This window comes from Anser cygnoides, chromosome 2 (assembly GCF_040182565.1).
Source record: "Anser cygnoides isolate HZ-2024a breed goose chromosome 2, Taihu_goose_T2T_genome, whole genome shotgun sequence".
NCBI lineage: Eukaryota > Metazoa > Chordata > Aves > Anseriformes > Anatidae > Anser > Anser cygnoides.
The window spans coordinates 43,894,677-43,910,776 of NC_089874.1; the positions used below are offsets into that span (position 1 = coordinate 43,894,677).

Consider the following 16,100-nt stretch of genomic DNA (forward strand, 5'->3'; position numbering starts at 1 on the left):
TTAAGAAAACAAGTGGTGAAAACTGTCAGATTAAATGCACTAAGATAATATAAATGGAGACTGAACATGTTCACTTTCCAGCTATAGGAAAACTTTATACAGACTTGAAATTTTTCTTTTAATAAAATGAAAGAAAGGGTTTTGCAGTTTGTTTTCCTGCCACAGGTTGTAACTTTTTATAGAAACAAAGCTTACATCAGTAATTTGATGTAAAATGCAGAATAGTATGTACCTTTCATGAAGAAAATGTAAATTTACAGTGTTCTTATGAGAATGTTACTGCTGACTTCTTTCCCAAGGTGTAGAATATTTTTTTTGATTTATGAACTCATTTTTGACTTAAGTGGTTTATACAGACCAATACTACAGCTGCAACATTTTCACAGAGGTAATTAAATCTGGATTTCTGGCCCCTTGTCATTTGGAGATTTCATTTTATTTTGTTGCTTTAAAGCTCAATGCAGACCAGTTGTTGACTGTAGGGGAAAATAAAGTTAATTCAAGTTTTTGTGTTAAGGGTGTTGTGTCAGTTTTGTTGTGATTAACGCGGTGACATGGTACTTATAGTCCTAGTAATGAATTAAGACATTCAAACTCTATAAAGTTGCTGACCTCATGAAATCACTGCAATGAAGCCACAGCAGCTACTTAATAAATCTAAGCTGGAAGGATGTTATATTAAATATAGGACCCCTGCTGTGATGAAATCCAAGGTGGCTGTAAATAGTTTCAGGGAACACAAGCTTCAGCAAATGTTGCTAGCATCTAGAGAAGTTCAAGCTGGTGTAGTTTCTTGCTTCTTCCAAGGAAATGTGCATCCTGTCTCCTCAACAGAAGTAGAAATAAGCAAACATTTGAAAGAACATCCAAAAGTCAGCTGAATAGATGCTGCTGGTCAGTCTCATTTGGCAATAACGCAGCCTTGATTAAAAAAAAAAATACCAGTACCCTTCCCTCCTTAGAGGTTTTTACAGTTCTTTCAAAATACATTTCCCAGTTTAGCTGTCAGTACTTTCTTTAATAGAGCAGAAATAATACTGATTTTATAGCATTTTTTTTAACGCAATAAGAAGGTAACTACAGGAGTCTTAGCCAGCCTGGGCCCAAATCTGACTGTTACTTACCTGAACGGTCTTAAGTCTAATTTGCTTTCAAGGCTTCTGCTACTGGTCTGCATTTAAATGAAAAGTTGCTTTGACATCATTAATGCAGCCACTTAAAAATAAATAAATGACCCAAAAAAAACCAGCAGGCATGGTATGACCTTCCTTGGTGCCTCAGCTGTGCACGCTGTGTCAGTGCCTGCTTCGCCACTTGCATCCTACAAGTACTCAGCTGCACTAACCTGCAGCTCATCACGCTACAAGAGCTGAACCATACCTGTACCAGCAAAGGAAAATACACGAGCATCTGGCATGATTGCCCAACCTACCTTCCATACTTGGCTGTTTCCTTAGTTATAGGTCATCCTTCTGGTGCTCTACTGAGTCAAAAGTTGCAGATTTTGGAGCATAATAATATAGTAAAAAGCTGAAGAAAAAAAATATTTAAGCCAGGCTCAGACCTCCAGTTGTTAATAAACTAAGCCTGCAGTCCCTAAGAGCAAGTACTGCTGAAGTTCTGTAGCTCTTAGTCATTACTACTGAAAGCAATGAGGGCACCAGTACTGTTGGCTAGCCCACAAGAAATTATTTTGACTTGTGGAAGTAATTCCAAAATGGGGAGCCAACAGTTAAATGTCAAGACACTTGAAAAAACAGTTCACTGCTTTGACACGGTCCTCTGTACATATCAATCCCACCATGAGTAAAAACTGAAATTAAATCCTATTTGGTTGTGACTAAAACTGTCAGCAACAATGTGCTTAAACCAAATGTGTACGCTGCTCTAAGCCATGGCCCTGCAGCAATGCCGTGACAGGCAAGGAACGCGACTTTTCCTGTTTCATTTACAGCCGATGTTTGCTGTTTTGCATTAAAGCAAAGTGTTCTGGCATGATACTTTCCAACGATGTGGGTGAATGTTTAAAATAAACCAGATCTGTGTTTTCCAGTGCTTGAAAAATGTAGACCAGGAAGAGTGAAGCATGTTTTTCCCCATGCAAGTGTCCAATAAAGCAGTCAGTTAGAGTTGTATTTTAAAAGGTACCTAATCGAGAATTAGTTTAAATGAAATTATTTTCCGAATTGAGGAAACATCCTAACCTCTTTCTTTTATGTGACACAGTAAGGAACACCTTCCCCAGACTTTCCAAAAGCTGTGATGCTACCCAGCCTTGTTATCCCGCTGTAGTGTTGTCCGACTTAAAACCTATATGGTGTCGGACAGTATTAACAGGGAGCTAAAAATAAAAATAACAACAATGATAAATAAATAAAAAAACATGAGCCATGAAAAGAGATCACGCATGCCCTGATCATTGTACTATGCTCCCGGACATGAGAATACATGATAGCAGTTAGCTACTTTTTCAATGGAAAGAGAAAGGGCATCCCACTATTAAATGAAACAAATATTTTATTCATGAGCATTGTAATCTTAAATTCACAAATTATGAAAGGAAGGCAAATCAGAAGAGACTGCCAGAGCATCTTTTAAATGATAAAAGGTATAAATTTTCTCTCTGAACATTTCTAATTTAAGAAAAAAAAAAAAAAGGTTGCATAGGCTTTCTACAGGTGTGCACAAAAAAAAATGAAGTACATGTAAGGTCTTACATTACAATTCCGAGTGTATACATTGGCTACTTGAAAAGGAAAATAATCACTTGCAAGTCCAAGACAGCTATTGGAACAACCTACAGAGTAAGTCTTAGGAATATTTACTTTTCAGACTTGTAAAATATACTAAACACGTAACTATCAGAAAAATAAAATGACACTTCTTCTGGATCTTGTTCTGGAATCTCTTGCTGATAGGATCTTTAACGAAAGGACTATTTTTATGCTCACCTCTCCCAAGTTACTTGGGAAAAGAAACAGTGGTAATGGCATCAGAGGATTCTTCACAGCATCAAAACAAGACATTTATCAGAGCACAAGTGGAATGTTCTCGGCATGCAGAAACAACCAACCATGCAGCCAGGAAAAATCTTCAATAAATTACAAACAGAAAATTATTCAAAATTTGTCTTAAAATAACGCTACAACATCTTTGTAGCTTCGACAGTCACACCGCCAAAGCTGAAAGAGGTCTACTCTTTCAGGAGCGCAGTCCTGCATGCCTCACAAGAGGTTTTCAATGGCTGTTGTTAGTGAGTGTGTGGCTTGTTCTTTGGTGTATGAAGTCAGAGTTCTGGCAGGAAATGTTGCATGTGTTTCATTCTGCACTTAGAGTGTTCTTGGTGATGACATTACAAAATGTATCAATACTTCTAGTTACGTATCAGACTAACCTCTAAACCAGCGGATCCATTGTAAAGTAATTCTTGCAGGTGATAAGGTACGCCTTTTCCTGATGATACTTGGTAGTAGTTCAGTGATAACTACAACAGCATCGTTTTGGTGTTGTTACAGAAAAACATCAACTATACCTAAAAATAAGATTTTTCCGTTTTAAAAAAAGTGTCAGTTACAAAACCAAGCTCATACAGCCCGCATTTTTTTAAAAAATAGGATTTAAATAATTTATAACATGAATCATTCTAATGTGCAAAAAAAGTATATACAAGCAGACAAAATAGCATTTAGGAGGAAAGGGGGAGCACAGACCTCATTAAACAGGGATCTGAAGTTCTAAATCTGAAGTACTGTTAAGTGCATCCAAATGAACAACTAATGCCATGTAGCCTTGTGTACACACCTCTGTTTAGCCTTTTGGGTTGCTTAAGAGATTTTAGTATCTAGCAAAAAAATAAAGTATTATAAAATGCAAGAAAAGAACAGATAAAAGCAGTCCTTTAACCTACATATATTAGTGTAGTATCTATAAAGCAACAGCTGTTGTATTAAGAAAGCAGACAAAAGGCACAAAATTAATCAGTACTACAGAAAAGTAAGCATCCATGCTACTGTATGTTAGAAATATAGTGGTTTCTTTATGGGGAGCTGTAAAAGAAGCACTGAGCAGAAGTCAGCACATTTTACACTTGCCTTTTGATGTCACTTCTCTCAAAAACATCTTCACTTTTAACAAATACAAACTAAAAAGCAGCGAAGCTTTAGCACATTTTTAGAATCCACTTTCTTAGTGTCACAGTGGTTATCTTACAAAGCAAGATCAAGCTACAGGATTGTTTACTCCTTTATTTTATGAAACAAGTTACAACCCATTTCATTTGTTTCATTAATAAAGTTCTTATTTCAGTAGTGATTTACTAAATCGTTACTTTAACATCAGAAAATCATTTATCTGAAAAGGCTAGTTGTCTCTACTCATGAGGAACCATCCAAAAGCAATCACCTGGGCCAAAAGCAAAAGAAATGAAAACACAGGTCTGCTCGAAGCCTGAACGAGGAGGAATTAAGGGCTCTCTCATTTCACAGCAGCAATGCACAGCAGCAGCGTCTCAGCTGCTGGGGGAGGCACAGACCCATCACAGCAGCACATCAGAGCAGGACTCCTACCCCGCCTCACCCGCCTCAACTCACAGCCTGGCACGTGAGCGAAAATGCATCAGCAGTGGTTTAATTCTGAAGGCAAGGCTGTGAACTGGGGTGCCTCAGACACAGACAACGTCAGGGTGGAAGGCTGAGGCAAACTAAGTGTGAATACCACAGCTACGTCTGCCAGAAGGGACTTAGCAAAACGTGTAACCCAAAAGCATTGGCATGGCAATAGCCAAAGAACATCACACAGCAAGACCAAAAGCAGCTGGCTCACAAGTGACTGGAGACCAATTAAACGTTTGGAAGTAGGAACAAACAAAAGTGAGGACACAGCGGGTTAGTGCGAACAGTGTTCTTGAGAAGGTATTGCTACTTGGCGGCAGAAAATTCATACTCGTAAGTGACAGGAAACGTGCTCTTAAATCAGCATCCCAAAGAGCGCGCTGTCAATGTGTCATTCTCATGTCGAGGTGAATTATTCGATGACTGTTTAGGCTGAATGACTGCCATTAAGTGACATCACATTTTAAGTGCAAAACTTTTTTGGCAAAAGTGAAAAATAGAAAACCTTAACCAGTACTAATAAAAAAGTGTGTGTTTTTTTTAAATACTAGCTTAGGGCCTGATCCTGCAAGCACACAACTCAGGGAACCCTAGCCGATTCCAGCTCGAGTCCTATGCCCGAACATTTAGAGGATAAGGTCTTTAAATCACTGTTAGTGTTTCTACTTTCTTTACATGTAGTGTAAGTAATACACACACAAACACACATGCATACTGTGTGTGTATATGTGTATATATGTACATGCGCACATCTGTTTGTGTATCCATACACGCAAAATGGCTCCTGAATAAACTTGAGCTTGTGGTTATTTTGAGATGCATTGTTCACAGTATATAGCTTCTCATTTGTATCTTCTGAGAACAGAACCTTTTGAATGACATCTGACAAGTTATATACTGTTTCCTTTTAATGCCTTTAAGGTAAAATAAGATCTCCTGTATCTTGTCAAAGGGTCTTCCAGAGAGGATTCAAGTATAGCCAACCATCGCCCTGTAAGAAAATTAGGGAGAGTTTACAAACAAGATTTATACATACTGTATATCTCCACATAAAAGCTAAAATACCACCAATCAACACAAAAAAAAAGCCATCCCTGTCATCTGAAAATTCTGCGTTTTGGGCAGAAGGGAAAAAAGTTCCAAAGGGGAAGAGAAGCAATGGGAAGATGCAAAAGATGAACTCCGGGTTTACATAGATGCACGTGCTGGCTGACTTAAAAAGTCATGTAATAATTCTCTCAAAGTCTTACTTGCTTCTCCTTTCCTCTAAGAAAGAACAAAGATGAACTTAGCAAAATCTATCTAATTTCAAGCAGATAAAACCCAAGACTGTTTAAGACATCCATGCTTACTTACATTGGACAATTATCCCTAGAGCATGTTCACTTAAATATGCTAAGAAGATTAGTAGGAGACGTGACTACAGAGCATGTGCAAAGCAACGTGGGTTTCAAGGTAAAAAGCCTAACATTAGATACCAAAAATTAATTGTTAAATTAAATCTAACTGAAGGAAGGTGAACAAGTGTACAAAACAAACATGGAATAATCCACTGCTCTTCTCTAAAAGCCACGCTCTACTAAAAATAAAAATAAAAAATCAGTGATATATAACAACACTAGCCCATGGTAAGAAACACAAACGTGTTCATTTGTACTAGCACCCCACCATGTGCACAAAGATGCTATTGGGCCCTTAAGGAAAAGATGACACAAGTACCTCTTTGGCAAAATATTTTGGTTTCCAGGGCATTGTAAGAGCCATACGTTGCCTCTCCTCTGCTCGCTGTCTCTCTTCAAGGTGGTGCTTGTGTTCTGTTGCTGCATCAATATTACCTTCTTTCAGAGAATTGGTGACATACTGCCAAAGGTGCCTGTGTGATTGGGAAGGAACAAAAGCAACAGAGTAAGAATACTTTTGCCATAGCCTGGTGCCTGGCTAGACCAGTAGCACAGCAAGGGTCAGACTGATGGCGCGTTCTCCAAGCCATTTCTGCAAGTCGCGTAGCTTGTGAACCACCACTTTCACAGGGATATTCATTTGTGGACCAGATTTTCAGATGCGCTCAGTTCCCAGGAACCTACCATGCAAGTTAACTTTCTCCATGGCTTTTGTTCATGTTCGTGACTCTCTATGACCTGACCATTTTTCTCAAAGCTGATGGATTTTCTTTTTCATTTCCCGTTCACATTATTTACTGATGACCTACCCCCAAATGACAAACATCTATTCTGCATTTATTTGGAGATAACTTTTAAATTTTAAGGGAACATTAGACAAAAGCTAAGAGCACATTACATTGGGACACTCACTGGCTGCTCCCACCAGGTTATTAACAAAGAGTTGACATACATGACTCAGCATGCACAAGGTCTACACTGTATTTCCAGTTGATGATAATTATCAGTATATAACCCAGTTTGTTTTTCACCTGGCTGACAGTATTCAGATGCAATGCCTCTTCACACTATATTAGCTTAGCAACAACTTTGCCATGAAAAATACTAAGAAAATGACTGCAACTTTCACATATTTCCAGGGGTATTTAGATGAGTTTGTTTACAATCTGATGAGCTACATATCCTGCAGAAACACTGGGTAATTATAATTTGCTATCTAGTGTCAAAAACACAACAAATATATTGCAGAGTTGCTGGTTTCCTTATTTACTCCAACTCTGTTATTAACCTACACTGAAATATGAGTTTGTGATAAACAAGCGTGTCCAGAAAGTAGAAAATAACATCTGACCCTGCACAAAGGCTCAAGATGCACCTTTGTACAATAAAAATATATTTACAGATTATAAAATTAAATTTTACTCATGTTTTTTAAATCCTCCAATAAAATGTTCCTAAATTCAATAAAAATATTGATTCTTCTGAAGATAAATGTAAACAGTTATTGACAGCGAATAAAGTTTTTTTCTAGGGTACCTAGTCAGAATTAGGCATATGACGAGTTCTCACAGCCTAAAAACACGTATGTACATGTATTTATGCGTCACATCACATTTTACATTTTTATACATATATATTGTGTGTTTATATATTACGTATATATATGAAATCCATAAAATCTGAAGTTCCAGCGTGAACTATAAAATGCAAAATTATCTGTAACAATTTGACTAATTTGACTACCATGTTACAATCAAAGAAGCATGTAGATCACCAGTTCCCAAATACTCATTAAAATGCATACGAGCATTTTTTCCTCTAGAAAATTTATGTATACATCACGGCAATGTAATTTATATACCAAAGAACCAACATGCAGCTTCAGCTCTTTCTGCCTAGATTAACATGCTATATGAAAGCAGGGGTTTTTTGAACCAAGCCATTTATAACTGGAATTTGTTTCACCACTCTGTTTTCATCCGAGGTTAAGCAGCACAATACCGTAATCCCTCTGCCTTTACCTTGATTCCAGTGGGCCTTGTTTTGCTATTGGCCTAATCTTTTTCCTGATAACGGGTAATTTGTTGGTGTCAATCACTTTGGTTTCTCCATTGCTGTACGTAAATTCCAGCGTACTGTTCCATTCCCCCTGTGCCTTGCATACAATGGTATTAGTGGGATTATGTTTCACTTCGGCTGTAACCCTAATACAAGAAGGAAAAGAAAAAGGCCACAAAAGATATCACTGGTACCATTTATTACCAGCATATGAAAGCTCTAGCACTGCAGGCTACATGCAATTGTTTTACATCTACATAATAGTTTTTCAAACATAAAGGCACTGTCCCCCAAAAGATTCAAGCTACAAAAGCTCTGCTAACACAGCACTAACTTTGGGACCACATTCTCCCAAAGCACAGCAGTAACCCAGCTTAAAACCCAGAACTGCTTATCTCATCAGCCTGAAAAACAACCAAAACCAACTGACATTCATGTGAAATAATCAGTACAAGATTTTGAAGTTCATTTTTCACACCTGAACCTAATGGTGTCAGACACCTGTCAAAGACTTCAGGTATCCTTATTTTCTTCTTTAAATCTGCACGTTTACTTCACAGCTGCTGTTAGGCAGTATTAAAGTCACCTCAATGGCTCAGGAACTAGTTTAAGAGTGAGCAAAATAGATAGGTAGGACTAGAAAACCGAAACAGGGAGGAGTTTCTTGTGTGTATGTCTGTATGAAAACGCACACATGCTTTTAGTAATCCATATCAAGTAAACTCAGATAAGTTTTTAAATGATTAAACTAATATAGCACAACTTTCCCCAATGTTCACTTATTTTGATGGGCACCAATTATTAATCTACACCTTTCAGAAAAATTCCCATCAAAACAGCCCATGTTGGTATTTGCCTGAATACGATATTTAAATGGTTGACACACATATGGAAGAAGATATTAGAAGATATTAGATAACTGAACGCACCATCCCAACAGGCAGCACAGCCATGGAAACAGCCACAGTGCACAGCAGGACTAGAAGAGAGCTCTGCATTTCAGTGATGGAGTCACCAACTTGAGCATGGAAGTAAGACAAGCTATCTTGCACAGCTCCTCCTCACGCCCTTATAAAGGGGAGCCAAAGACAGATCAGCAGTATTTTCACCTAGAATTTCATTGCAGAATTGGAAGGCGCCAGCAGAGAGCCACCACTATGGGCAGTGACGTGCTCCTTACAGGAATAAAAGCTGGCTCCACCTGCAACATCAGCTCATCTAACACCACCCGCACAGAAGCAACAGCTGGTGTAGCACAAATACTACTTTTTCTACATACATTTTTTCTGATCCCACTCTGTGCATAGGTATTTAGGTTATAACACAGGGCAAGCCATTTAAATACCTGACAGCAATTTTTACAGGTGGAAATGCCTGGAAGAATACATTGACTTTAGCTCAACAAGAGATATTTATCTAATTTGGCTAAATGACATGAAATGTGTAACTACAATAAACTGCGCTCTAAAGCTGTAAGTCACCTCAGGCACTATCAGGAAAAGAAATAGATATCTTTCTACACAACAGTCCAATAGAGGAACCGAACAGATGTCAAAGTAAGTTCTTCCATTGAAATCCAGTATCAGGTCAACAAGAATAAGAGTAATTCCCTTACCTGTGGACTTTCCCTCCATAGAAGGGTTTGGTGTGGAACGTGACCGTAGCGGAATAGCCAGTCCTGGCACAGTTGATGTTGACTTTCCCTCCAAGCTCCACCCACGGGATGGTGAGTATCGAGCGAGCATAGGCACTGGGGAGTGTGAAAACATACTCTTCTTCATGCTCCAGCAAGTGAAGAACACCTAGGTAAGGAGGAGGTTGAAGGTGAAACGATTAAAGCTCGTTGATAAGGCCTGACAGACACTGACCAAATACTGCCATCACAACATACTTCCACAACGTGCAACTTGCCTTGAAGGAGGTACCGTCTGCTAAGGAAAGCCTGCTCTCTGAAACAAGTTTCTTCAAACAAGCATTTTCAAATCACCTAATTCTAATGTGTGCCTCTGGTTCTTCATGGTGCCAAATGGCCTATCAGAAAATCTGTCTGGATTACTTATTCTGTCTCATTGCCAAGCAATAAACTGCTGAACCTGAAAACAAATCACATTCTCTTGAAGAAAACAAAACAAAAAAGCCCCCCACCACACCAAATGCTCTGGGTGCTCATTTAGGCATGGCCGAAGGGCCCTTTGGCTCTCCATTCAGTCAGATACCACCAGCTGCTCTCTGCTAGCTTCTGACCCACTATTTGCTGGTAGGAGCAAAAGGGGAGGTCAGGCTGGGCTTAAGGAAGTCACCTAGAAATTTCTTAGAAGCTTACTCCTTTTTTCCAAAATGCCTGGTTTCCCACGTAGCCTTTGCAAAAGTCTTGCATCATCAATCAGGGGCCACTTCTCTGCTACCGCTGAGACCAAACTCTCTACGATGCAGAGAAAATTGCTGGCAACTCTATTTCATTCTGTAAAGGTTCCTTACAACAAAACAAGCAGCAGCAGCAGAAAATTCCCATATTATTTGGACCTACAAAGAAAGTTCCGTGTCTGATCAGAAGATCTTAGCTTCCCCTAAGGTTCTTGATACAGCTCTACCCCCACCATAGCTGTAGTTTGGTCTTTAGGATGGCAAAGAACGGGATATAAGACATAACATCAGGTAAACAGCAATGTAAACCCTGCACACAGAATTAGGCAATGCCAACTGGTTTTATATTTTTATTAGAGTTTTACACTCCTTTATATCCAATTTAATAACTGTCTAAAAGCAGAAATTATACTTTGATTTTTTTTTTCCTCAACAGGGATTGAAAATAACCCATCCCAGGAAGTACTTAGACCCCAGAAATCTTCGCAAAATCAGGAAAATCGTCTTGACACACAAACAGTAATAGCATCTGTTTAGCAACGAGATGAGCTTAAGCCAATTTACCCTCACCCTGGGGCAGCGAGGGGAGAACTGCAACGCATTACTAGCTGTATTTATTAGTTTGTCTGTGTGTTGAAGGCAATAACAACACATCTTGCAAATTGATCTGGAATGTAATGATGAAAAAGCACTGAACAGGAACAAGCTACTAGTAATGTCAACATAAAAATATGCCCTTAACGCTGTACAGCAACACAAGTCTAAATAACACTCAGAATTTAGAAGCGCGGCACTTAGAGAGAATCATCATTTTAAATATTGGCTCCGACTACTAGAACAAAATCCAGGCACAGGAAACTCCTCTGCTTGTCATTTGTGTCTTACTGACACCGTTCCACTGGAAAACATCCTTTGCAGACCGTGCTAGCTTTCTGCAGCTGCTCCTAGGACCTGTGCAACCTCAGCCTGCCAGCCACAGCTCAGGCAGTGCTTCGACTCCAGCAAGTTTGACACAAACAAGCCAGAGAGTGCAAAAGCACAAACGCAGAAAAGCAATGCCATAAAAGAACGTGTAATCATTTTGCCTTTGGCAAGTCACAAGTTGCTTCTGTCATGTGCTGAACCTCCAACACCAGTGAACAGCCGGGACCCAGACGGAACAAACGTGTGTTTTGCCTAAAGTTTCTTCAGTTCCATACCTGCAGGTAAACCAAGCTCATGGCAGGAAGGTTGAGCTACACAATTTGTCCAGGACACTCACCAGGAAGAGCTTTTACTCAAAAAGAAGGCTGTGCATATTGCAGAGCTCACTAAATGGACGCTACAACAACACTAAATTAATAAAGAACAATAAAGAAGCTTTTCACTAAGACGATATTAAAAAAGGATCAAAGCAAGCTAATGGCTACAAACACGCAGAAAAACCTGACAGTCTGCAGCTGAGCAGCTTCCACCCAGAGGATTGCGACAGGTTTTAGACCCAAGTCCCTCAGCTGGCACAAGGAGGCTGGAGCTCCCCATTTCCCACAAGCAGGGGACAGCAGTGAGGTGCTCAGACACCAAGGGCATGCCCAGGTGTGGGGCGCTCCTGAGCCCAGCCAGCAGGGCAAAGGGAATCAGGGCGATACAAGGAACAAGGAAAACGCGATCAAAGACTAAGAACAGGGGCCAGGTTTTTTTCCTAACTGGAAAAAGAGAGGAGCCTTCTAAGCAAGGGCTGGAAGTGCAGCTGGAGCTCTACATCCTTCATTTAGCACTGCCACGAGAGCAAGAGGTGAGAGGCTAGGAGCCAGGTTCTGTAGAAATCGAGTTTGCAAATGCCCTTTTTTCCTTTCTCCTCCATTTATTCTCTGCCTTCTTCATTACAGCCACAGGCAGCAGCCGTAGCAGGAACCAGCTGTGGGAAATGGCACGGCCTGTGGTGCTGCCATCGGGTCACATCACATCAAAGCAGCCTTAATGGTCTAAGCACAGACACAACCCTCACACAGTCAGAAAAAACACCTGAAAGCACTGGCTTCCAGCATGAAGGTCTAATACCAGTACCATGGTCAAGCAGGGTGCTCCTCACTGTGTTTTAGGAGCCACAACTTCACGTGAGCTTCTGCAGAGCCTCCTGCTTCTCAGGGCCCAGCCACCCTCCTCTGACACGAGAAGGCACTGCCATGACAAAACTCGGTTCGAGCTGGTTTTTGTCTCTCTGAAGGGATCGATAGCTTTATTTCTGCATACAGGAGTGGGAGGGATGTAAAGCTCTAATGAAAAGTGAACAGCAAATAACAGCGGTGACCTTCACTGTAAATATTTAACAACCACAGCAGGTTAGGTATTAAAAATTGAACCAGCTCTCTTAGCAATATTTTTGTTTAGCATTTGGTAGCATACTTTTTGAATTCCTTAAACACCTGAATAAACACATCTTTAACGAAGCGCTGCCTCACTTGAAATACGACTCAGCTCAGTAATTACAAGCTAAAAAGGATAAAGGAAAGATGTGAAATATCCACAGCTTGACACCCCTTTCAGCACTACCCTGACCCTTAGTTTCCATTCCAGTGTTTGCAGAGTCCAAGTGCAAAACCTCCTGTACCTGAAGCACCATGAAGACTGGAGCTGCACCAGGTCTGAACCAAGACCCGTGTTCTCCTTTAGAAGAGGAAGCCAAAATGACACAGGGACAACATCTATGCCACAGTTTGAGATCATGCCTTACCCCGCCAAATTTAAACCTTGAGACATTAAAAGTCACGGAAATGAAAACTTAACAGTTATTTTTAAAAGTGGTGTGTACTTTTAGCATCCACTTTTAAGTATAATTTCATTGTGACTGATAGATATTGTATAGTAGACAATATGTAGACATTTTTCTTCTCTTGCTCCCCAGCTGTAGGGGATTATTCATTTTTTGTTTAAAAAAAATCACTACAAGTAAATATATATGAAAAGTTGCAGAAGATTCTCCCACTTCCACTAACATTTCTTCCTCGTATTAAGGAACTCTTCTGGAAATTGCAGATTCCTTCAAAAACTCATTTTATAGCATTTATAATTTTAAACATTTATAGGGAACAATTATACAAGGAGAATGCACCAGATAAGTACTCTGGGAAGAAAAGTGGATTTAGCAATCTAACCTATTATTAGAAAAAATCGTGTAGAGAAGGGTGACTATTTGGTAAACAAGTGCTGAATTTTGAAATCCCCCCTCGAAATGTCCTCGACACCATTTGCTCCTGCTTTTAGGACAACGTATTCACGGCCATGCTCCTTTCCACGCCTCCCCAGCCTACATGAAAGGAAGCAACGTTCGCAGCATCTAATTTTGCCCGTTTGACAATTACATGTCCCTCAATGATGCTGGAGCTTTGTGAATTGATTTTCCAGTAACACATATTGATGGAATACCCAGAGGAGACTCTGGGTCAATAACTGCAGAAGAGGCATGTGAAATTTAATGCTTCCCATTGACTGTTTGGAGATCAATCTGAACAACAAATGGTATGTGGGTCATAAATGGCCTAGGGCAGTTTCCTGATTTAACAGGCTCTTCATGCTGCATTATTCATAACAGAGCACGACCAAGTATAAGTTACGCAGGGGGATGAAGCGCACACAGATGCAGCGCATCACCAGCCACACCAGTTCAAGCAGAGAAGCACAAGACACCAGTACTGGGCCCTCATCATCTCATAAATGTTGTAGCCAGCTGCTCTGCACCGCTCGTTTTCCAAAAACTTCAGACAGTTGCTAAATTAAGTAATGAGTACCATGCCATACAGAAAATATTCTGAAACCACCGAGCTAAAAAAGATAAAGAAAGAAATTAGTAGTAGGGCAATATTTTGGTAGTTCCAGTTGCATGGAGCAGTCGGTCTTCAGGGCTGGTAAATTAAAAAGTCACTTGTGCCTCAGGAATACAAATTATAGACCTGTACAAGTACAGAAACATATGCATATGCATGCATACACTTGAACAGAAAAAAAAAAAAAACACAACACTTGTTGCTTTTATTTAGATTTACCCTGGAAAGAGCACTGAACCTTTTCCCTACCTATCAAACCTTTTCAAGGTTGATTTCAATTTTTAAAATAATTTTTAAGGCCTGCATCTAAGGATTTTTTAAAGCATTTAAAATAACAGGAGTAAAATCACAAGCCATAACTAGCCACTTGATTATACAGAGCAATCCACTTAAAACTATTTTATGTTCCCTGTAAAATTAACCACTGAATCAAATTTTGGAACAAAAACCATCAGCAGAACAGGAGCCCACGCTGAGGTGTGCTCAGCACATCCTCTTCTGCTAGAAAACCCTTATCTTACAATCAGTATGTGTTTAAAGATCCTTTGGACCATGTAAAACACATTAAATATTTACTTTGACTCTTCCATCTCTTGCTAATTTAAATCCTAATACAATTCTATTCATTACACCCTCTTCCCCTCCCTCGCCCTCTCATTAGTACATAATTAACATTAACCAGAATTAGGGACTGTGCATGCAACATGAATTCTTATATGTAAAATACTCTCTCTTCTACCCTGCTTTCTCCTGAGGAAACTCAGCTCTGGCTGCTCTGAAGAATGTTTTTTGTCATAGAGTGAAGACAAAGTTGAGACATTTCTCTAGCAAAACAGATTTAGAGCTCTGGGAAGCGAAGATGAAGGGCTACCAGAGAAGACTGCTTCTCACACAGATTTCCAGCAGTGCCTGCCTACGTGTTCTGCATCTCTGCAACTGATATTTACTTTGAATTAATAAAAAAAAACCATAGGAAAAAAAAATCTTAGTCACTTCGAGGGGCATACACTAAGAATTGTGCAATTAGGCTACTGAGCTGCACCATCTGTATGACGGAACCATACTGCCCTCAAATCTACCTGTTATTTAAATTCTTACAGAAGCCTTTGCAATTCCATTACGTCCTGTTTCAGCGCATCCACTGCTGCTTCTCACACCAAGGGATAAAAAGCAACACGCTCTACACACCTAAGGACATTAAGACTACTTAACAACAATGCTTTTGAAAAGCGTCACAGAAATGTTGTCAACACACTCCTTACACAATATAGGTCCCCAAATTCAGTACTACCCTATTTACGTAAATAGCCAAATGCAATATAAAAAGCTTTGTCCAATTGTTTGCAGGCCACACGAAAAAATTCAGGAGGGAGCAAAGTTTCAAAATAGAGCATGGCTGTTTGTGTTCATGCTAAGGTCACAACAAAGTTACAGGTCAACCAAAATCATTCTGTTAAATATCTGAACTAGAACAAGGTGGTCGCTCCTAGCACTAAATTATCTGATACGTGAATGCAGCATAGTTTGTCTCTCTGTTGAGAAGGATTTTTTTCTACATATATCAAATAGTACTGAACGAATACACAGGGTAATGAAACTACCATGTCAACACCAGCGTGATTTAAATGCAGTCTCAGGAAGGTCACAGGCATAGTAGAGATATCAAGGAAGCTGCCTTTTCAGAGTCTAAAATCCTTACTGACCTAGCAAATAGTCAGAGGCATCCACATGTATGGAAGTGAACTCGACAGGTTATTTTAGTCACTTGCCAATGTCACTGAACACATCCTGCAAGAGCCAGGAAAAGAAGCTGAATGCTCATAACGAAAAAGAGGAGGACAGAAAAAAAATATCAACAATAGAAC

General features: G+C 39.6%; 1 protein-coding gene across 3 annotated transcripts in view; it reads right to left on the reverse strand.

Annotated features, from left to right (window-relative positions):
* Positions 1–4,224: 4,224 nt before the first annotated feature.
* OSBPL10 (oxysterol binding protein like 10) overlaps positions 4,225–16,100 on the reverse strand; it is a 120,306-nt gene continuing 108,430 nt past the window's right edge. For all 3 annotated transcript variants that reach the window (XM_066991945.1, XM_066991944.1, XM_013192712.3), the window contains 4 exons: positions 9,684–9,870; positions 8,032–8,214; positions 6,330–6,483; positions 4,225–5,601 (listed from right to left, as the gene is read on the reverse strand). In XM_066991945.1, the coding sequence (XP_066848046.1) occupies positions 5,557–5,601; positions 6,330–6,483; positions 8,032–8,214; positions 9,684–9,870 (569 nt within the window). In that variant the 3' untranslated portion in view covers positions 4,225–5,556. The remainder of the gene's footprint in view (positions 5,602–6,329; positions 6,484–8,031; positions 8,215–9,683; positions 9,871–16,100) is intronic.